General features: G+C 45.3%; 2 protein-coding genes across 4 annotated transcripts; both read left to right on the top strand.

Moving 5' to 3' along the window:
• The first annotated feature begins 1,089 nt into the window (after positions 1 to 1,089).
• On the top strand, positions 1,090 to 14,504 carry shisa8b (shisa family member 8b). 2 transcript variants are annotated; one of them, XM_057057956.1, is made up of 5 exons: positions 1,090 to 1,516; positions 1,812 to 2,486; positions 9,145 to 9,272; positions 11,882 to 11,995; positions 12,886 to 14,504. In XM_057057956.1, exons 2-5 carry the CDS (start codon positions 1,858 to 1,860, stop codon positions 13,422 to 13,424), a joined length of 1,410 nt encoding a protein of 469 aa, XP_056913936.1. In that variant the 5' UTR covers positions 1,090 to 1,516; positions 1,812 to 1,857; the 3' UTR covers positions 13,425 to 14,504. The 2 variants fall into 2 exon arrangements, with proteins under 2 accessions (XP_056913936.1, XP_056913849.1); XM_057057869.1 differs by having other exon boundaries at positions 1,090 to 1,529.
• Positions 14,505 to 18,024: 3,520 nt separating this feature from the next.
• Positions 18,025 to 22,648, top strand: xrcc6 (X-ray repair complementing defective repair in Chinese hamster cells 6). Of its 2 annotated transcripts, none has more exons than XM_057057433.1 (13): positions 18,025 to 18,172; positions 18,506 to 18,588; positions 18,767 to 18,876; positions 19,082 to 19,223; positions 19,453 to 19,704; positions 20,274 to 20,457; positions 20,545 to 20,731; positions 20,818 to 20,986; positions 21,132 to 21,293; positions 21,395 to 21,524; positions 21,832 to 21,932; positions 22,016 to 22,123; positions 22,236 to 22,648. In XM_057057433.1, exons 2-13 carry the CDS (start codon positions 18,516 to 18,518, stop codon positions 22,433 to 22,435), a joined length of 1,818 nt encoding a protein of 605 aa, XP_056913413.1. In that variant the 5' UTR covers positions 18,025 to 18,172; positions 18,506 to 18,515; the 3' UTR covers positions 22,436 to 22,648. The 2 variants fall into 2 exon arrangements, with proteins under 2 accessions (XP_056913413.1, XP_056913339.1); XM_057057359.1 differs by having other exon boundaries at positions 18,026 to 18,172; positions 22,016 to 22,132.
• Positions 22,649 to 22,721: the final 73 nt, after the last annotated feature.

The following is a 22,721-nucleotide window of genomic DNA, read 5'->3' as shown; positions in this document are numbered from 1 at the left end:
TGTGGTCACTCCTGCTCATCATCTGCTTACAGCACCTCATCATTGTCAGCTTTCTACATCCCTTAATTCTCTCTCTCTCACACACACACACACACACACACACACACACTGCACCGGTCTCTCTTGGACTTATTTGAGTTCGCAAAAACAAAATCTGAATTACAGGAAGGAGTTTTAAGAAATTTTGCCGGGAAAAACCAAGCAGATTATCATTTTTCGTTTTGTTTTGTTAAAAGTAGATGTTGATGTGAATTAGTCGGTCTAAGACGCTGTTGTGGCTCACGTAGGGAAAATGCTGCTATTGGATAAGAATGAAAGGAAACACAAATCTGTTGATTGGGTCCTCACACTCTTTTAAGCGCTTCAATGCTCAGAGATCCGGCCAAAATGTCCTCACAATGCTGGTTTAAATCCAAAATGTGCACACACAAAAAGAGAGAGCCCCAGATACACACACCTAAATCCTCTTTTTAAGTGACAAGAATCATTCTGTTACTGTTCTTACACCCCCCCCCCCCCCCCCAAGCTTTATCCTTTGGGTATGACAGATACACCAACCCCCCCCCCCTCTCTCGTACTCTCTCTCTCCCTCTCTCTTGCTCGCTCTCTCCCTCTCTCTCCCCCTCTCTCTCTTACGCTCTCTCTCCCTTCCTCTCCCCCCTCTCTCTCTCCCCCCTCTCTCTCTTCTCTCTCTCTCTCTCCTTCCCTCTCTCCCCCCTCTCTCTCTCTCTCTCTCCCTCTCTCTCTCTCTCCCCTCTCTCTCTCCCTTCCTCTCCCCCCTCTCTCTCCCTCCCCCTCTCTCTCCCTTCCTCTCTCCCTCTCTCTCTCTCCTTCCCTCTCTCCCCCCTCTCTCTCCCTTCCTCTCTCCCTCTCTCTCTCTCCCTCCTCTCTCTCTCTCTCTCCCCTCTCTCTCTCTCTCCCTTCCTCTCTCCCTCTCTCTCTCTCTCCCTTCCTCTCTCCCCCTCTCTCTTGCTCTCTCTCTCCTTCCCTCTCTCTCCCCCCTCTCCCCCCCTCTCTCTACCTCTCCCCTCTCTCTCCCTCTCTCTCCCCCCCTCTCCCCCCCTCTTTCTCTACCTCTCTCTCTCTCCCTCCCTCCCCAGCAGAGGTAAACAGAAGACCGACGAGCTCATTCGGTTCCAGAACTGTTGCTGTGTTTAGAGCCGTCTCCCACATGTCGTCTCTCTAGGCAAACACAAGGCACACGGTGCTACGTGCAACAGTAGAGCCCTCAAGCTGTCCAGAGCAGCTAGCGAAGGGCGAGCAGGGCTGAAAGAAAAAAGTAGTGAGAAAAGAAGTGATCGGGGAAGAGGGGAAGAGGAGCGCTCTGCTTCGTGCTTGCTTGAGCCCGCTGGATTGAGTCCCCTGACAAGGATGGAGAACACATGAGGAGAGGGGACAAACATCTGTGGGGACCAACGGGGGAATCATGTGGCTGAGTGCCGTTTGTGGAGGTCGGTAGAGGGAATCATTCAGCCCCCGAAGAGCAGCGAAGAGCAGCGGAAGGTCGCCTGTGATCGTAAGTGAAAAAGGTGAGAGCGCAAAGAGTTGTGGTTTAATTAGTTTTGGACTTTGGCTCTGACTGAGCAGGTCCTTGGTTCTGTTTCACCTTTAAGAGGAGTCAGGCTGGTGTAGATCCTGGCTGACCCGTGAAACATCCCCTGCTCAAGTCTATAAACCTGTGCCATCAATAGATACATCGTGTGTTTCATGACATCTGTTCGGGGGAAAACGCTACTTTTTTCTACATGGATACATAAATAGATCTAAAACACCACAATTGTTTTCTCATGTTTCAAACTTTTTCTGCAAAGGTGGTTCTGCAAGTGCTTCTTTGGGCCAAAGGACTCTTCTAGCAACATGACACCCACCAAACACTCCTGCTGCCGTCTTTTCCTCGGCTGCCTTCTCTTCTTCCTGACCGCCCACCCCGCCCTCTCCCAGGACTCGCCCGTCTCCACCGTAACCGCGGGAGACCCCTTTATCGTCCCGGCCAACCAGACGACACCCAGCTACAAAGACACGACCCAGAACACTCCTCCAGAGACGGGTCTGTCCACTCCCATCAGCGGCGGGGATGCGGATGATGAGGACGATCCCCCTGTTGGTGGGACGCGTTGCCAGGGTTACTATGATGTGATGGGCCAGTGGGACCCGCCCTTCAACTGCAACGCCGGGGTCTTCCTGTACTGCTGCGGGACCTGTTTCTACCGCTTCTGTTGCCAGTTCCGTCAGCAGCGGCTGGACCAGAGCATCTGCTCCAACTACGACACGCCAATCTGGGCCAACACCGGCAAGCCCGTGGCAACCGTCACCGAGGGCCAGGGCGACCAGGAGCGGGACCGCACGCACCTCATCGTGTACATCATCTGTGGCGTGGTGGCCATCATGGTGCTGGTGGGCATCTTCACCAAACTGGGCCTGGAGAAGAGTCGCGGCGGAAGTGACGGAGGGGGAATGGGGGCGGGGCACGCCGACCTCAACTCCAGGTGAGGAGCACGTGTGTTTACGAGAGTACGTGCGCGTGTTTGCTCCGTGCATGTGAGCGTGAAAACACGTCTGGCTCCAGCTTGCCGGACACAAACTCGCCCTTCCATGCATGTTCATGACGCCCATGTTTTGCTTTCATTCATCTTTCAAAATGATTCTAATTTGACTTTTTTTCTTTTTGTTTTGTTTCTGTCTGTCCATTTTCTGTTCTTTTTTTCCATCTGATTTTATATTTCTCCCCCTTCTACCACCGGCTCTGCCTGTAAGCATGACTTATATTTGAAATAAAAACATGAACTGGAAAAAAAGAAAGAAAGTTTTTGTTGCTTTAGCTGGATTGTAGCGTCTCCTGTCGCTCCACAGCTGAAAAATCACAAATCACACTTGTGCATTAAACATGCGTATAAGACATGTGTTAGAGTTCGGTTCTGTTGAGCACTCACTGCAGCAGGGTTTGAGGGTGAGGCTTTTCTCTCCTGGAACTCAACAAATGGTGAACAGCATGGACGTGTGTTCGTGACCCCTCTCGCTCGCTGCTCCCTTTCTCCGCGTTACCGCTGCACACGACCATCACAAAAGATATTTGTCTCACTGGCGCGTGAGAGAGTTTGCTCAGATTTCTCAACAGCGGCGTGGATTTAAAGATTAAGTTGGATGATGGAATTAGCAAAAGGCAGAAAACACAGATGGTGTCAAGAAACTTCATATTCAGGCTTTAAAACCAGAACGTGAAAATGATCCGAGGCCATTCAGGTGCCCCAAACTCAGGTCTTTACTGTCATTCTCCACATCCCCTCCTCTCTCTACCCTATTTCACTTATTTCTTTTTGCATATTAATAGAAAAAACTGGAGGTGGGGATGCTCGCCAACGCTCCATCGACCGATTGCTCTGCTGTTAACCTTAGTTGCAACCCTCATTCACTCGGTAACGGCCAGGGTTAATATTTCCTGCAGCGTGGCACCTCGCTGAAATAGAAACTACCCATCTTCACAGATTACCGCTCCTCCTGGCGATTAAACACATTTCCAGATTACAGCTTTACGGGTTCTGCGCTGCTCTGCCTGCATGCTCATTGACTTATTAGTCCGCTGACATAAATCCCTAATCTATAAGTGTACTTGCAGTAAAACCTCATGTTCTACGGACGGTGGAAATGATGAAAAACTACAACTGTCCACCCACTTCAGAGCCCGATACTGATGCACCTGCTCTCTGCTGTATTTTTCATCCGGACTCTCTTCCTGTCAACATCCTGTCAGGATGCTGCCAAATCAGCTTGGAAGGCTAAATTCTAAGTGATCTTCCTCCCAGATCAACCTCCTCACATGCTTGCAGGCACCTTGATGTGTGAAGCTCCCCTCTTCTTTTTCTTCTGCTTTAACCAGCTTCAGCGTGTTTGCATGCTGTGCTAATCCTCAGCTAACAAAGCAAATGGAGTGCGCCGCCTTAGGACATGAAGATCGCATCTAATGAAGAGCCACACCGGAGAGGGACTTGGCTTACAAGCTGAGACCAAGCAAACACAGATGACCTTTACAATTATTACAAACACATGAACTCACACAGATTTATTGTTCTGCTGATGTCAGGGACGATAGTCTGGGCGTCTAGGTTGCATCAGCATGCTCCAGTAACAGTAACAGCACGGTTAGATGGCCTCCAATACCACGTCCACCTTACATGAAGTCTAGAACGGCCAGCAGCACCGGAGAAACCACAGATTATAACCAGGATTTCTTGTATTTTATTCTGCAGGATTAAATTTCTGTTTCTGTTTGGACACGAAACAAAGATTCGTTCAGTAATGACGGCTAATACAAATCTATAGGTTGGCTGCTGTTGCACTTACCTCTGCGCGCGCGCGCGCGCGTGCGTGTGTGTATGTGTGTGTGTGTGTGTGATGTAATGAAGGACACTGTCAGTTAAATCAGTTAAAGGCTTTGACTGCTGCGACCTGATTTGAGGCCGACAGATGAGCAATACTCGATACAGCAGTGGGGGCAACATATGGGCCACGATCAGCAAATGGGATCTCTGTTTGCGTTCGATCCCCCTCCCCCTCTCTCTCTAACACACAATTCTCACCCGAATATGGTGTCATTATCAATAGTTGACAGCCTGTTGTTGCGGGAACCTCGCTCGTTTATTTTGTGCTTTAATTCAAAAGGACACGTCTAAAAATAAATCACAAAACCCAATAATAAGAAAACTCTTTCATGGTTCTTAAATCTGCATCGAAGGTGCAAACTTTACAGTTGAGCCTGAGTTAAATAAGGTTTATGCTGAACACGTCAACAGTTATTTGAACTTCAAAAAGTTAGCATCAAAACTGAATCAGAACGATAGCGAAAAGACAAATGGAGGTAAGTCTGAAACCCTGGCGACTTTGACAGAAGCTACCTAAAGCATCGGTTCTGTGATTACTCGTCTATTCTCCTCTGGTGTTTGGAGATAAAGGGCAACAAGACCCTCCAGAACCTGAGCCAAGGGTACCAGTCCTACTTCAAAAGCTGCCCTTTGAGAAAATGTGCTGACGAGTGAAAGAAGTTCTCTGTGAGTTTCCTCAAAGTTTCGCCGCGTTCTGCCTCTCGCCTGCGTCTGTCTCGCCCTCGGATCGTCTGCAGGGATCAGGCTGCCACCCTCCATCACCTGTCACCGACCACCCGGGCCTTTGCATCCACGCATCTGAGCTACCTACATGCCTGCGTCACCACTCGCCGTAAATCCTTCCAAAGTGAAAGAACGGGTTATACGATGGTTATAAGGTGGTTATACGATGGTTGTACGATGGGCTGTATCAGATGTGACAGGTTTGAGCCTCCAGCTCTGTCACTTTCACTCTCTCCCGCTCGGTCCCGCTGGGTGTCGTTGGGTCTACATCCTCGTAAATGTGGGGCAGCTCTTGCTGGCTCAAGGCTTCGACTGTGTGTTGCTTGTGTTTGGCGCTCGTATTTCTGGGTGACGCTGGTGCGGTTGAGGCTTCGTGACATTCTGTGTATCAATGATTTATAAATGTTGCCAAAAGAAGTTTTCTCTCATCTGCAAACTCCAAAGAGACGAGCTCAAGACCAGCAGAGTGCACTAGATTGGCCCGGTAGCTCCATTTAACCCGTCTTCTGAACTTCTAATGGGCCATCTGTCAACAGCCTCAACCAGCTACAACAATGAGTTTTATTAGCAAATGAAACATTTCGCTGCATTTCTTCTATTTTCAAGGTGACAAAGGAAATATTACTTCTTTTATTTTTTTTTACTATTAACTGATTTTTTGGGTTCCAGCTGGAAAAAAAGAATAGTGCTACTCTGATTTCAGCATCACAAGACTTGAGCAGATGGTGTCACCTGACATACTTTCCAGAACCAAAACCAAAACCAGAAAAAAAGCACCAAAATAGATCCAGGTTCTTTAATTGACTGGGAAAATGGGCTAATATTTCAGTTCTTGGTGGTTCAGGGACAGATTGAAGGAAATCTTGCACAATCTCTTACATTTAATGTTAATTGAACAGTTTTTGATTAAAATCCCTTAGAGGCCGAATAAATGTGAGGTGTAACTTTAGCTATAATTAGTAGATGTTTATGATTCTTTAATCTTTAATCTATTAGGATAATAATTATGAATGGACCCTGAAACAGCTCCTAAACACAAGATGGTTCCAGGTCCATTTTAACGACACTGTTGGTGACCTGAACAGGTTCCCAGTGCAACTTAAGTCTGAGCATTGATAAGAAAACACGGCCACCAGCGCCCAGCTGACCACAAAGTTTGTTAACTGCATGAGGTGCACAGAAGGTCCACCGGGGCCACGTGAGAGAGCCAGTCTGGTCAGAGAGGCTGGAGGGTGCATTCTCACATCTCCAGACAGTCGTGCCGTTGTGGTGCTCAGCAGACTTCAGTTTTTCCTATTTCGGTGCAACATCGGCATTGCCGATCAGAATGGCCCGTGCTATTAGCTGACTTTAATGTTGATTCAATATATAGAATAGTCTTTAGAGTGGTTGTTGTAGAGCGACCGATGAGCTGGGCTTCCAATGCTCGCTGACCTTCAGACAAGTTCAGACAGACAACCATCAGCTCAGCGGGGGAGCAGGCTAAATTAGAAATGCGTAAGAAATGTTAACGGTTGAGGTGGGGGTCACGGTGCAGGGTCACCTGCCTGACCTTTACCCAGTCCACCAATGTCCACGCCGATCTTATCATCATCAGCATCCTTCACATCAAACATCATGTCATTTCCACAACCCTGTCATATAATTTATTCTGCAAAACCTGAGCTGATGTCTCTGTTTACTATAGTTGTCAATAATCATAGTTCTCCGACCAGGCTGATCGGGAGCGAGTAAGTGAGAGAAATAAGGTCCTTGAAGACTCAAGAAGCCGAAATGTCGCCGGATCTAAATGGCCCTGTGATCCCTACAATGACTGACCAATCAAAAAAGGCCTGAAGGGTCTATATACAAGACATCAAAACGTGCATCGACGTAACTGAAACCCAACTGACCCAAAAACAAATGGGCCAGCTTGGTGTCGTTTAATCCTACTAATAGCGATTCACAAGCTGGCAACATTGTAAATTCCATGGCAGAGGTGATGAAGGCTGGTGGACTTTATTAGCCCGTCAGCTGTCTCTGCTGAAGATCCCATGGAAATTCTGGTCCGACATCTTTGACCCTTGTAGTCCTGCGCGTACTTTTCTTCTTTGGCTGCAGAACTTTACACACAAGATGTGACTCAGAAAACCCAAATGCAAATTAGTGACCTGACAAACATTGACTGAGGCTAGAAGAAATTTGAAAGAGACATTAGCATGACAGTGGGCTAAACTCCAGCAAGGCAGTTTCTGTCAATATGCCCTCATCGCGCCAAAATTAATCTGAATTACTGATCCATCTTCCCGGCAATCTTGGCTTCAAAGGCATGTGCAGAAACCTTCCCCAAAGTTCAACCAACACCCTAAAACAGTAGCCCACGGGCAGGATTAAAAGTCCGAATCAGCAAGTTGTCTGAACGGGAAGCCGAAAGGAGAGCAGGCGGGTGCCTGAGGCGTCGCACGGTACTGAGTCAGAGGGGATGAAGAGCGGAGACGAAGACAAACGATATGGTTGGAGGAGAGAGAAAGAGACAGATTTAGGGCTGAGTTTAGGTGAGGTGGGGGCTGAGACAGAAGGAAAAAAACAGGGATTAAAGATGAGGGGACGCGATTAGCATTTTACATCGGGAGGTATTTGACAACAGTTTCACACCATGATTTTATATAGAATACAGGAAAACAGGCGAATGGACTATAAAAAGATTAGAAGTAAAATGACTACAATTGTGAATTGATTTGGAGCCCCAGGGACGGGGAGTTGCTCTCTAAATGCCGATTTGTTGGTTCGTGTCTTGTTTATTTATACCTGAGTATAAAAGCCACAATCAGACCATTTTAACTCAATGTTGTGGGTCTGGATGCTGTGAGCTGTGCTTGTGTTAATGATAAAGAGGACAGAGCGCATGAGTGGCAGGGAGGATGATCTCTGCAGTCGGGTGAAGTAAAATCTGGGGAGATTTCCAGCTCACAGATTTAAAAAAAAAAGGAAAGAACCGTCCATAAAAGAGGCACAAAGTCAACTTGGTCTGGGTCCTGTGTTCGTGGTTGCCCATGGTGCTAAAAGGTGCCTCCTTGTGGCGTCACCTTTGGTCCTAGAGCAGCAACAGGCTGAATCACACTCATGTTCTACCTTTTTCAACTCGTCGTGTCAGAGGACTTCACCACAGCAAATCTGCTGCCAACAGGAACGGATGATTTGCAAAGGTGCATCGTTGCGTCATCCTGGTCTGGCTGACAAGGGCGTGTAAATGGAAGTTCTGTTCGTCATTCCTCAGTAAAAGGACAGTTCTTCCCTCTCCTCCTTTTTGCTCCCAACAGAATAAATATATAACATCATTTTAACAACAACAGCAACAATGTTATTATTTGATTGTGGTTCTAAATATGACAGGCTAACCCAGGCTGACTGTCACTGACTGATGGAGACATTTGGTTCGCAGATGTGCAGTTAGCTTACTTATGATTTTTTTCCTTCATTCCTGTTTATTTTCACCTTCTTTTCCACACTTTTGCGATCGCTTTAACTTGTTTGCCACCGCACTTCTCTGGGCTGCGTCCCAGGTGTATCTGAGCAACACTGACAGCGCTTTCTATTGGTTGACGGATCCACCGTCTCATAGCAGCATAACGGTATCTCATTGGTCAATGAGAAGCTCATTCCTGACAGGTGGAGTCAGCAGCGCCGGTCGTAACTCCCCTGTTTAATTTTAATCACTAAAAATCGCCCAACATTTTAAAAACGCTGAAGTCGGGGACACTTTCGTTGTCAGCTCTAGTTTGGGACAGGTCGTCCAAAAGGGGGACGTCTCACCTGTTTCTGTGAGGCCATGGTAGCGCGTCTTATGGCTGCATTCATGAAAAGACTGAAGTTCTGACAGGATTGTGTGTCTGTGTTCATCCGTCGCCCTGTTCTCTCTCCTACAACCCAACCCAACCCTGGAAATCTTGCCTGTTTGTCCCTGAGAGGGGGGACAGACAAAGAAAAGCTTGATTTTCTACTAATGTCTTAGATGAACCTGCATCAACGAGGAAATTTACACACTGTGACTGTCGTTGATCTCCAGGACACTGACGGACTTGTTGAAGCAGCAGGGGGCTGAAGCGAGTTCGGTGGAAAACCCTGCAGCAGCCAGCTCCCCCAGCGAGGGCAGGGCCAACGGCGTTTCAGCCAGGATGATGCGGAGCAGGAGTGGTGAGCACACGCACGGTCGCACGCATTAAATGCTTATTCAAGTCAAGCTGCGAGGAGACGAGCCAAAGACAGACCAGATCTTTGAAAGTGAACCCGGGTCAACTAGGAATCTTTTTTTTTATCGAATTCAGACTTTGAAGTTGAGAATTCACCTGTATATGACCCCAGCAACTGATTTTTATTATTATTTTTATAAAACCCAATTCATTTTATCCCAAATTCTTAAACCCTTTCACGCATAGTGGACGCTATAGTTCACAGCTGCGGCGGAAGAGCCAACTGGCCAGCAGCTGGCCAGTAAAAACCTTGGCAAAGGGTCCCATATTTCATCCACAAAAGGGCTAATACTGAACATTAAACACTGAGGGAAAAAGATAAAAATTGATGCCTTTTGTCAAATTCGATACTAAAAAAAACCCCTCAATGTTAAAAATTCAAATCCTGTCTCGGATGGTGCAGATTTACGTCCCTGCAGGTGCCGCACATCAGCTGGGTTATTAGTATGCAAATGTAGGTTGGGCTTCTACAGGCAATATCTGTCCTTTTCTACATCTTCTATACATTCAGTACATGCACACACGCATACATTAATGCACGCGCATGCTTGTAACAGCCTGCATGTTTTTCAAGCCCTTCCAAACCAGCCTTCAGGACAAGTATCATCAGTTCAGCAGCATCACTTTGAATATTTGGACAGCTGTTCATGTGATTGTAACCCTTTGCCCCCGTGCACACGATGCTCCACTAACTCACAGTGCACACTCAGTTAGACGTACTAGTAATGTATTTGAATTCTACATCTGTGATCCAATGAAGAGACACGCTCCTCAGATGCCATAGAACATCGCTGCCCCCCAGCTATTGAAAGAGAAATATTAATGGGCACATCGATTAATCTGCCGTGATACGGCCTCTTTGGAGCGCTTCAAATTATGACTGACACTTGGCACAGCGTGCAGTTTCTTTATGTCTAATGAATTATTAAGGCGAGGTCCTTGCAAATATTCTCACTGCAGTATGTTCTGGTTAGTGTTAGTGGTCAAATTTGAATCGTTTTTAGTTTGAACAGTGATTATTTATCTGTGTGAGTTCTACTACTGAACCTTCACTTTAGCATTTTATAAATGATGTCATCAAATTACATCGATGTGTACTCACACAGGTGGCAGCGTGAGTTTTCTGCCCCATATTCTTGTGTTTCCTCTGATTTGGAATAATGAACATAATTGCTACATCCTTCACCCTCCGACAGCTCTTCCTGTTGCTGCTCTCCAATATATTTCAATCTGCTGTTGCTGTTGACAGCTCACTGACAAATATTAAATACCCCGCTGTTGCGATCCACCAGGGAGGCCCGATCATCCCCGTCTGTGCTTTTCAAACACAGGGTGGAGGGAGACTTTGGTTGAAAACAGCGTGGGATTAAAGTACAGGCCAGTGATGTGCACCCTCTCACTCTTATATGATCTATATTTCTATATCATTATGCATGCTTTACATCCCAACGTCGCCTTAAAGCTCTCTGAAGATGATCTTTTTGGTCACACCCTGCTTTTAATGAACTCGCAGGCTGACATTAGAGGGTCGGCGTGTGAGTGAACGTGAATCACGTTCGGAGTTGCAGGAATCGCAAAAAAAAAAAAAGTCCAGCTGGCACAGAGAGCACGTGTACACGGGTTCCGTTTCTGGTGCAAATGTCCCCTAATTGAGCCATAGAATGAAGCGGAAGAGTCCATAGATTGCCTGGGCAGAAAATAGATGACCAGTATCGGTTTTTCCAGAGTGAACAAGATGGCAGACGCAGGACTTTGGAAAAAGTCATGGTCATTACCCACATAGTAATTGAACACATTTGAACTGATTGGACCTAAGCGTTGAAAGATTTACTGCTACCCTGACTGTTTGATGACTTTTTGGGGGAAAACGTTACTATATTTGAGCAATGGAGGAGAGAACAGAGTGCAGATGTCCATAGTCTGAAGGACAAAGAGGAGGATCCAGGAGAGCAGGACAGGACCCAGAATCAGACCTCCATTGTTAAGAGTTAACAAGCTTGCAGACCATAACCACACTGTGACTGGTCCCTGTGTAGCCTAATAAACAAACATGTGCAACCATGCAGGCCTTATGAACTGATGCAGTACCTCTCTCTCAAATCAAAAATTTTAAATCCATCCGATGGAAAAGTTACAAATAGACGTGCGTAACCGGTGCAGTGAAGCAAGTCCATTTTAAAAACGCAAAGAGGAAAAAGGTCGAAGAACGAGTGAAGCAACGTTGTGGCTCAGTACAGATGAACAATAAATAATTAGTGAGATGCCCTCAGGTATTTTCATTATGATCCACTAATCTGGTTAGGATGATTACCTACACTAACAGTGGGGAACTAGCGTGGCCCGACGGGGTTGTCGTCTGTCCCCAATTCAGCAGCCGCAGGTGCCATGAGGTCGTTGTAGCCCAGTGATTGTTGGCACTGCTGGGCCACACGGTCCCTGCGGAGATTTGTCAGCACAGCCAACTCAAAGTTGGAGGCAGTGTTGTAGTTGGAGGAAGACAGGTGACACCCACATCTTCACTAACCCACTGACACTCTGGTCCTCTCACACCAGAACAGTACCACCTGAACAACTCAACCTATGGGCCATTTGGACAAGGGCTTCCACACCCGCACAGCAACCACAGCACAGTGGGACTCAACAAATACACCTCCCTCAAAGCCGTGGGTAAGTCAGACACGCAGACGTGATGCTGATTCCGAGCAACATCGTGACCTTTCACATATAGACAAAAGTGTTGGCCAAGCCGTGAGCGTCGCTTCCCTCCGTGAAGCACCAGATGTAAAGGCAACAGCCACACGGAAGCGTGTGAGCATGCGAAGGAACACCAAAGTTGGATTTCCTCCCAAACCAAATCGGTAAAGTGTTGTCCCTCACTCGCAGATGTCCAAGAATCAAAATATTTACATTGTGAAGCGAAAGCTCACAGGAGCTGAAACCAAGTGCACTTAAACTGGAATTGCTCCAGTTCCTTTCAGAACAAAATGTAATAACGAAAACAATTTGTTCCCATTATCAGAAAATATCAGCCAAATACATTTTCATGTTCCGGTTGATCTGGAAAGCACATTAACAAAACCACCATGGCTGACCACAGGGCTTTTAGCAATGCATAAAATAAATGAATACACAAGTAGAACAGGCCATGATGTCTTATATTAACCTTCAAATATAGTAAACATACAGAAACAGATACAGAAATCGATCATTTCACACACAGAAAACAATTAAATTGCACGTTTTTAATTCTTCTAGCAACACCTTCACGTCAGATTTCTCAGTAACCTTGCCTACACACACAGTTACTGTTAGCTATGAAGCTACCAGCAATGACCTCCGTTTTTCGGTTATTTAAATAATTCTGTGTGACATTCCAGCCATGTGCAAACATGTGCAACCTCTGGACTCGGGGCGAGGGTATTTATAAACCCTGGCTGCTGCTGTGCTCCCCGTCCTTCAAACGTGCACCTTTAACTCCATCATCACATTCCACCTCATCCGAGAATGGTCCATCCAACTATAGCGCCTCCTCTCCTCTAACTGTTGGTTTGTTACAGCTCACAGTGCATCTCAAAGCTACTACAAGAGCTTCCCCCTCATGGACTTCTCCCAGTATCAGCCCGTGGCCCCTCCAGCCTTCCAACCAGTGCCTGGGCAGCATAAAGAGAAGTCGTACATCCACCAGCCTGCAGCGGCGCAGCATGACCTCCATGCCCCGCTCTCCATCTCCATCCCCTCTGGCCACCTGGAGCACCCGCGCATCCCCAAGACCACGACACACCCGATGCTCTCCAGCTCGGCCTTCAAAGCCTGGGAACCGACAGTGCGCCACGTCCACCGTCAGGTGTCCGCCCCTGGACACACCTCCTCATCCTCCTCCTCTGTGCACGGCTCCACCCGGAGACACGGCTACTCCTACAAGAGGCAGCAGAGCACAGACAACCCTCAAGACCTCTTTAACCAGCCATATGGAGGAATGTACGGAGGTGCTGGAGGGGGGTCTGTACAGGTGCATCACCCATCTCAATCGTCCTACTACCATCCAATGAGACAGAAAAGCATCTCCACCCACAGCACAACTGAGGTGACAGTCTGAGGATGAAGGCCTCAGCACGAAGACCGACTAACTACCGGTAAACACAGAGCAGCAGGTCCTACAGGTGGTGTAATTTGATCAATAAAGCGTAGCCACTAAACTGTACATGAAAGGTTCTATAAATTCTCAGGTTCCTCGAGGTCAAACATCCTCCAGACATTCTGAACCACTGTGATTCTGGGGCTGCAGTGGTCATTTGGGTTGAGGGAGGTTAAGAGTTAACAGAGCAACAAAAGCAGGATTTTGTCTGTTTTTCATCTCAGCTTCTCTTCGGATTTGGCAAGAATAGTCCGTAATGAGTCCAAAACTACTAATGAGCGACAAACTGAGGGAACAGTCGAGGAAGAGGTTCAGATCTTTAATCACGCATATTTGTCAATACACAGAAAGACTTTTAACATGCGTGCCCCCCCAAAGGCTTAGAAACAAACTTGTCCAATGTCTGGCTTTATGGACACAAAAGTTTCCTCCGGTTCTTGTGAAAATGTGTTTTTCTGTCTCGGTCTACCTCCATGCACAGTTGTTCTCTATTCAAATCAAATCAAATCAAATCAATCTTTATTTATATAGCGTCTTATACAATCAAAATTGTTTCAAGGCGCTTTCCAGAATCCCAGGGCCTGACCCCAAACAAGCAACAGTGGCAAGGAAAAACTCCCCTTTAACAGGAAGAAACCTTGAGCAGGACCAGGCTCATGTAGGGGGAGCCTCCTGCTGATGGCCGGCTGGGTAAAGAGAGAGGAGAGGAGATCTTATGCTCCTTTGGATTTCCCTTTACCTCTTTCCACAATGAAGCACTTTGCGTTGTGTTCCGTCAGAGCCAGCGGAGCATGCAGACATGGCATCCCTGCGGTCACATTAACTCCACGGTGAGGACAATACCACCATGATGTCAGCTCCCATCAGCCTCCGTCCCGGCCACAGAGAAAGGGGGAAAACCAGAATTATGGCCAGAGGCCTTAACTCTTTATAAAGAAAAAGAAAGGGAGGAGGAAAAATAGAAAAATGTGCACGTGTGTGTTTTCATTCCTTGGGGGAAGGAAAAATAAAGGAGTCAGTGTAGATCTGGGTCTCTCAATATTCAGTTGTCTGGGTCATAATTTAGAGCGTGCGGAGAGAATGACTGTAATTCCCGACTCACAGGCGAGATTACGTGGAGCTTCGCTGAGGCGTTTCCAGGCCTGGAGCTTCGGTTATGTCTCAGAGCCTGGACGGGAGAGGGCACTGTGCTGCTGCTGCTGCTGCTGCTGCTGCTGCTGCTGCTGCTGCAGCTGTAGCTGTAGCTGCTGCTGCTGCTGCTGTAGCTGCTGCTGCTGCTGCTGTAGCTGCTGCTGTAGCTGCTGCTGCTGCTGCTGCTGCCGCTGCAGCTGCTGTAGCTGCTGCTGTAGCTGCTGTAGCTGCTGCTGTAGCTGCTGCTGCTGTAGCTGCTGCTGCTGCTGCTGCTGCCGCTGCAGCTGTAGCTGCTGCTGCTGTAGCTGCTGCTGTAGCTGCTGCTGTAGCTGTAGCTGCTGCTGCCGCTGCAGCTGTAGCTGCTGCTGCTGTAGCTGCTGCTGCTGTAGCTGCTGCTGCAGCTGTAGCTGTAGCTGCTGCTGCTGTAGCTGCTGCTGTAGCTGCTGCTGCTGCTGTAGCTGCTGCTGCTGCTGTAGCTGCTGCTGTAGCTGCTGCTGCTGTAGCTGTAGCTGCTGCTGCTGCTGCAGCACAGCATTCTATACAGCTGCAAAACCTTCAGAACAGCCCAAAGTCCAAATAAGGATGCAAACACACTAAAATCCCACAGATCCAACATACCTTAGCAACAGATATAAATAAATAGATCATATAGAGCTGGTCAGTGATTCCAGCTTAAGCCTGAACTGCAACCTGCAACTCAAATTCTTTACCCCACATTAACTGAGTTTGATGTTTTATTTGTGTTTTAAAATGATGAAAGTAAAGCTAGACAGCCGTCTTCCCAGTAAAGGCTCATGGGGATGCTGAAAAAGTGTTTGCAGGAAACTTTCACTGTAAAATAACATGTTTTTTCATTTCTACTGTGAATAATGTGTACATTTTCAATGTATTCCCTGTATATTTCCTTTCAATAAGGGCTGTATTATCTGTCATTTTAGGTTGATGTATAAAAAGTATTGGCTGCTGCTGTTTTAGAAGACTCTTATGATTTCAGTAATAGGAAATATGTTTCATAGATACATAAAAGCAAAAATGTGCTTCTTTTTTTTTAAAGTGCAGTAGAAATGTACATAGTAGTATGTGCATTTACTCTGTTTAAATGCCAGGGAAAGTATTTGGTCCCCCTGATTTCTTCTGTTTTTGCTTACTGCTAATGCATTTATAATTAAAAAATAAGTAGCCTGTTATCGTTTGAATCAGGAGTGAACGTAGCTTTGTCGTAGCGCCAATATCAGAAAACTCCAGATGCTAGCGGGATCACACAGGACCAACTATGAGGACAAATGTCATCAAATGTTTCGAGTAGCTTGTGCTGAGTCTTTTCTGCCACAGTAGCTTCACTCGTGTTTGCAGAACTTTATTATTTCAGCCACACATTGAGGTTCAAGCATAAACTTCACCATACATTTAACTTTTAAAGTCATTGCCAGATTATTGATTTAGAATTTTTTTTTGCAATACAAATATTTCAGAGATGACCTCTTATCATAGTCAGGTTGCTTGAAAACACTGGCATCATATCTGTTATAAGGGCGTAAGCAGAAATAAAGTATTTTTCTTTTTATTTAATCATGGATTATGGGAAATAAAGTTTTAGGCCACCTGTGGCTGCCAGGACTAAAGTCAGCCACAGGTGGCCTAAAACTGAAGAAGACAGGGAGGACGCAGCCCCACAGATCTTCTACCCAGCCACAGGGCAAGTTCTCAAGATCAGACAAGTTCATAACAAAAAGTGTTACTGAGCACCACGCTTGGATCTACAGGACATTAACCCCAAAGAGAGTAAAAGAGGAAGGAGATGCCCACAGGAGCTACAGGAGTATGAATGTAAAGCAGATGTTGATCAGCTACAGAGTGATTCGTAATGTTCCACAAACCTTCAAAGAAGCTTCTATGATTTCATTTGGGCTGATGCCACTAAGAAGGAAAGTCAAAATGACACGTTAAACACGCTACTAAAAATCTGTGTTTATAGTGAAGAGGCTGGAGATGACAGAATAATTCTTGGATGATATAATTGTTGCTGGTAATAATGAATCTCTCACAGATGTGAAAGAGGAGCTAAGCACACAGACGATGGGACAGCTTCTTGGCAGCGATTCTACACAGAAAGAGGGAGAACTCTGAGTGAACCAGAAGTGGTACATGACAAAAATACCAGAGTAGTTTGGAACGTCTGACTGTAAAATGAAGCAAATTCTCAGAAGAGAAACAAAAGTTTGCCATGTATAAATATCTCTGTGACAAACAGGTTAGCTTTCTTTCAGAGAACGTCTTAGTAATTAATCATTTAAAAGGGCAATTAATTTTTACGTTTCTCGTTTGTCTGGATCCAGTATGTAGTGAGTGTGTACTGCCCCCACCTGGTTTGCCTTGATATTACATGAACTAAAAACTTGGACGTGGTACTTACAGTGGGAAAAGGATTAGCATCCTTTCTTCAACACAATCATTCCATTAAAGAAATAAAGTACAAAATAGCATGAGAGTTTGCAGGTTTTTCATTACAACTTAATCAATAACCTGCAGATGCAAACTGGCATACAAAATTTTAAATCTCAATATGATCATGAGATGATCCCGAGTGAAGCAAGTGGTGCAGTAAACTGCTACTGTATGTTTCGAGTATTAACTTACTGTATGTATTATATTGTATAAATCACAACATCAATTAACCCTGAGATGAACCAAAACATGCTGAAGAGTTATTTGAAATAAATTTTCCTATTTTGATTAATGATTTCCTGAATTGTTTGCCAAACCAAATCACATTGTTCATTGTAAAAACTCCTTGGCATCATGCAATAGAATTTTATTTACAGGAACATTTTGAATTTCTGAGAGTTGTTCATGTATACATTAACTGCATGGAGATTTATTTCTTTGAAGCCCAGAATATATCGGCACATTGTGGGACCCCTCAGCCTGTGAGTGTGTTCCTAAGCTCCTGGAAGTAAAAATGCAAAGGAAATTGAGACGTCCATAAATATGGTTAACATATATCAAAGGCCAAAATTGTATTACATTGTATTCAAAATTGTATTCAGCTCGTTTCTTATATCTATTTAAGGTTTGGGTTTTTTTTTTGTTTTGTTTAAAAAAACATCTTGTACTTGTCATGGCCTGCTGGATTGCCAGGCCAGAATTGAAAACTGCTCTGAGGGGAAAAACATGTGTCAGAAAACCATTTCAAGACAATATCTTTAATTGTAGATGTCGTCCCACACTAATAGGAATGATATGAACTCAGACTCAATACTTACTCCCAATCGTTGTTGTCCCTAGATAAAAACATGGGATAAAATAAAATATTTTTTACAACTTTGTGAGTAAGCTGTAAGTATCAGCTTGGGAAAAATGTAGTCTAAAACTACACTTCCGGGGTCAAGCCTCTCACCGAGAATTAGCCCCACCTTCTTCCATCGGATAGGTCCGTTTGTTTGATTGAAAGATCAGCGTCCAATAAACGATTATCTTAGCTAAACGACTTCCCGCGTGCTCGTTCACGTACCTGAACGCGCCACCCTTTGACCTAACTGGGCTAACTCAGTGTAACCAGAGCTGTAACCTGCAGACTGGTGAGTGATGGGATAAAGTGACTGTTTTTGTTATCATCGGCTTTAGATGATTTAGTTTTGTGCATTACTAAACAATTGGTGTTGCTAAATAACCAAGGCATGGATTCCAGTGAAACAATTACAGCTGACAGTGACAAGCTAAGCTAGCTCGCTAACAAAAGGAAACTTAATAAAACAGAGAGTTTGGATGTTTATCATTATTTAATGAAATAGTTTAAACCTGACTACGGTTGCTGGTGTGCGTTACTGACTCCACATGCAGAGTATTATTTATTTGCAAATATACTGATACTTTTTCTCGTTGTGCCCCATTAAAAACAATTGACATCCAAGATCGTTCAGGATGGCACAGTGGAACGCGTACTACCACAATGATGAGGAGGAGGAAGAGCAAGAGGATGGAGAGCAGTTTAGAGGTAAGCTTAGACATTTCCTTTACTCGACTTTGATATTTACTGTTATTTCTATCATTTCAACTCTATTGGATTACATTTTTTCATCTATGTGGTGGTGTTCAATGTTTTTATTTGATTGCATACCAAAAAAGACAGCCTCTCAACCCAAACTAAAATCAAATTCTCTCTTTATTATCAGATTACAAAGTCACAGGGAGAGACAGCTTGGTGTTTCTGGTTGATGCATCCAAAGAAATGTTTGTAAAAGGAGAAGATGGCCAGCCCTCCAACTTTGACCTCAGCATGCAGGTGAGAGGACCATGTTCTGTTGTTGCTGCACGTTCTATAATGTCTTTGTGAACCTTTACATGGTATCTAAATTATTCAGATTTCAGACTTTGTTTAGTATGTCACATTTGCAAATTCAGCAACACAGAGTGGTTCTTTTAGCTGAAAATACAAGCTTGCTTTCATACTAACAATAATGAAAATGATTGACCTGTGGTCTCTGTAGGTCGTGCGCAGCGTGTACACAAGCAAGATCATCAGTAGCCACAGGGACCTCGTGGCTTTGGTGTTCTACGGCACAGAGCAGAGCAAAAATCCCAGCAATTCATTTAAACACGTATATGTGTATCACAACCTCGACGAACCCGGTGAGCTTTTGAAACTACTGCGTAGTTCGAGTTTTGATGAAACGCAAAACATTTCAACATTCTTGAAGTGATTACAATTTCAAAGTAAAGCGGGTAAAGATTGTTCAAATGCAGAAAAAAACAAGAGCCCATTTATCGTTTTCTTTGTCAAGCAAAACACAGTTCTTTCCAGTTCACCTTCAGTCTTCTTAGTCCGATCACGTTCATCTACTCTCTTGATTTTCCACAGGTGCAAAGCGGGTACAGGAAGTGGATGCTCTGCAAGGGGAAAAAGGTGCCCGGTTGATGGAAAAGACCATGGGCAGTGGCGAGACGTCACTGGGTGATGCCCTGTGGTGCTGCGCCAACCTTTACAGTGACATCAAGCTTCGCCTCTCGTTCAAGAGACTCATGATCTTCACCTGCAGGGATGAACCACACGGGGGCGACACAGCAAAGGACCGACAGGCTCGCACCAAGGCCAGTGACCTGAAAGAAACTGGTAAGTGTGATGCTAGTGCTTCTCTTTAATAAAAATGTAAGGTCATGTTTACACGACCATGTTCTAAAGGTTTTTTCCTTTTCAAAAGCACTCTGCGATCACAAAGACAGTGTGATAACGATGTGTGTTGAGACAGATCCACACTGACTATTGAGAAGGCAGCAGCGAGCATGCCAGGGCAGTAGTTGGAGATGTTTGTAGTGAAACAGCGGTGTTGTAACACGCTGCCTTTATCTGAAAGAGTAATGCACATGTTTGCGGACTCACTCACTCGTTTACACTTCGCTCGTAAAAGGCGCCAATGCCACGGAATCTTGCTGTTTGTGTTGCCCTGTAAAAGGGCACTAAATCTCAAAGTTGTTTATGTTGACTCCTCTTACAGTGTGTTCAAAAACGAAATAATAATCCTGTGATATGATATGATATATGATAACCTAAATCTTCCATTTGTATGTATATATCTTTGTAACAGCAGATATTGATGTCTTTAAGTATGAAATGACACTTGATGATTATGAATTTGCATTCTGTTTTTCCAGAAAGAATTGAACTAACGGTTTCTCTCCTAGGTGTCTTCATTGATTTGATGCATCTGATGAAACCAGGGGGATTTGACGTCTCCACCTTCTTCTGCGATATTATAAGTCCTGACAGCGAGGGTGAGCTTGGACTGCAGCTGGAGCCTTGTGGCAAACTGGAAGACCTCAAGAAGAGGGTACGTGCCAAGGAGCAGAAGAAGAGAGCCATGAGTAGGTGGGGAAAAACACACACACACACACACTTGCAAATCTTGATGGATGGAAAACTTATTTTTGTTTCCTCCCATCCCACATATTTTAGGTTAAACTTGTCTCTTGGTGAGGGGCTAAATTTAGCTGTGGGCATTTATGCAATGGCCGTGCCTGCGAAGATACCAGGTTCTGTCAAACTTTACAGGGAAACCAACCAACAGGTTCACAGCAAACCTCAGACCTTCGACACCCAGACCGGCAGGCTGCTCCTGCCTAGTGAGATAAAGAAAGCCCAGGTGAGAGCAGGCTGGCACAGAATGTTGCAACGCTGCTGCATTAACAGTTCATCCTCCATCAAGCTGAAAAACCTGTGTTTGTTCAGGTGTATGGTAAGAAGCAGATAGTGATGGAGAGGGACGAGGTGGACGCCATCAAGAAGTTTGAAGACCCCGGGCTGTATCTTATTGGATTTAAGCCGATAAAGATGCTCAAAATTCACCACCATATACGTCCGGCTGTCTTTATCTATCCTGAGGAGAACATGGTGAAAGGTAGAGTAGCAGAAGACATGTCTGATCACCACAGGAGTGGAGCCTGAGGATCCTTTTTTGGTGCATCACACAGGCTGATGTGTTCAGCTTTGGACATTAAACATTCCTTCTTTTGGTTTTTGTTTTTTGCTTTTTTCTACTGTAGGCAGTTCGTGTCTCTTTTCCGCCTTGTTGACAAAGTGCAGCGAGAAGGACGTGTTCGCATTGTGTCGCTGCATCCTTCGCAGAAATTGTCCACCTCGATTCGCTGCTCTAGTACCACAGAAAGAAGAACTGGACGAAGGGAAAGTACAGATCACGGCACCAGGTACAGCATACCAAATTGAGCTTTGGAATTTAAAAAAAGAACTGCAGTAGTGAGAGAGCAGCATCACATTATAAGGCACCATCTGATGTTTCCTGTCTCAGGTTTTCACCTCATCTACCTGCCTTACGCTGATGACATACGGACATTGGATCCTCCACAGTTTCCGTCAGCTTCACAAATCCCGGTGGACAAGATGAAGCAGATTGTCTCAAAGTTACGCTTCAAATACAGGTGCTGCCATCACAGCCAGGCCAGACTAGTTCAAACTGTTTTAGAACGGTTGACGAGGTTTTTCTTAATCATATGGGTTTTGGATATAATTTGGGCTTTATCCTAAAACAAATTTGCATGTGGTTCTGATGATTGAACAGTCTTTAAATCTGTGAGATTACCACAAACGTTGTCACACTGGATTTATGGTGGTTTTAGACTTTGTCTAAGGGTGGATGACCTTTCGTCTGGTCCAACAAACGAATGCAAGAAAGCAGAACAGAAAAACAAGAAGGACTTAGAACTTCTTTCATACAAATGTCCACAGGAGTGATGCTTTTGAGAATCCAGCCATTCAAAAGCACTTCAGGAACCTGGAGGCATTGGCACTGAATATGATGGCTCCAGAGGACGTAGAAGACCTCATTAGTAAGATTCAGACAAGCGTTCCTGGTTCCGTTTTGTCTGTCTGATTTAATCACTTCTTGTTTTTCTCTTTTTCTTTGTCTCAGTGCCAAAGGTGGATCAGATAAACCAGCGTCTGGGTCCTTTGGCGGAGGAGTTTAAAGATCTGGTTTACCCTGCCAATTACAACCCAGAGAGCAAACCAACCACAAAACGCAAGTCAGGTCAGGGCTATGAGGTGTTTTAATCTCACAAGTATCGTTGAATATACAGCAAATGGCTCCTCTGATCAGTCCCTCGATGTACGCGTTCTCTGTTATTGTGCAGCTGATAACGGAGGTGGAGATGAGAAGAAGGCCAGAGTAGAGATGTCAGAAGAAGAGCTGAGGGCTCACGTGCAAAACGGAACCCTGGGAAAGTTGACCGTCCCCGTGCTGAAAGAGGCCTGTAAAAAGCTGGGATTTCGGACAACCGGGACCAAGAAACAAGAACTAATCGATGCTCTGGTTGCCCAAATGGGCCCTTGAGTGATGGGAGAACCACAGAAGAAGTCAGAGATCCATCATGAACGTGGTCGCGTTTGATTCCAGGAGCAGAAATTTTATCCGTCGCTTCGCACAGACCTGATTCTGGTCAATGCAGCTAAAAGATTTCTATCATCCCTGAGAATTATTCCAGGGGATCCCTGTTTAGACATCTGAGGGTTTGTGTTTTGATAAGATTAAAGAGTTTTTCTTCAAGTCAGCGTGTCGTTTTGTGCTAATGGCTGCAGTTAGTGTGTCAAACGATCCATGCTCCATGTAGGGGGGAAAG

The sequence above is a fragment of the Takifugu flavidus genome, chromosome 1, assembly GCF_003711565.1.
Source record: "Takifugu flavidus isolate HTHZ2018 chromosome 1, ASM371156v2, whole genome shotgun sequence".
Taxonomy (NCBI): domain Eukaryota; kingdom Metazoa; phylum Chordata; class Actinopteri; order Tetraodontiformes; family Tetraodontidae; genus Takifugu; species Takifugu flavidus.
The sequence above is the reverse complement of the archived record's forward strand: the minus strand, read 5'-3'. Positions and strand labels throughout refer to the sequence as shown.

Excerpts from the sequence above, each read along its gene's own strand:
- shisa8b (XM_057057956.1), top strand. The coding sequence starts at position 1,858 with ATGACACCCACCAAACACTCCTGCTGCCGTCTTTTCCTCGGCTGCCTT. Across the intron at positions 9,273-11,881 it reads GATGATGCGGAGCAGGAGTG|AACAGTACCACCTGAACAAC; the intron begins GTGAGCACACGC and ends CTCTCACACCAG. Across the intron at positions 11,996-12,885 it reads CACCTCCCTCAAAGCCGTGG|CTCACAGTGCATCTCAAAGC; the intron begins GTAAGTCAGACA and ends GGTTTGTTACAG.
- xrcc6 (XM_057057359.1), top strand. The coding sequence starts at position 18,516 with ATGGCACAGTGGAACGCGTACTACCACAATGATGAGGAGGAGGAAGAG. Across the intron at positions 18,877-19,081 it reads ACTTTGACCTCAGCATGCAG|GTCGTGCGCAGCGTGTACAC; the intron begins GTGAGAGGACCA and ends TGGTCTCTGTAG. Across the intron at positions 21,933-22,015 it reads GGACGTAGAAGACCTCATTA|TGCCAAAGGTGGATCAGATA; the intron begins GTAAGATTCAGA and ends TCTTTGTCTCAG.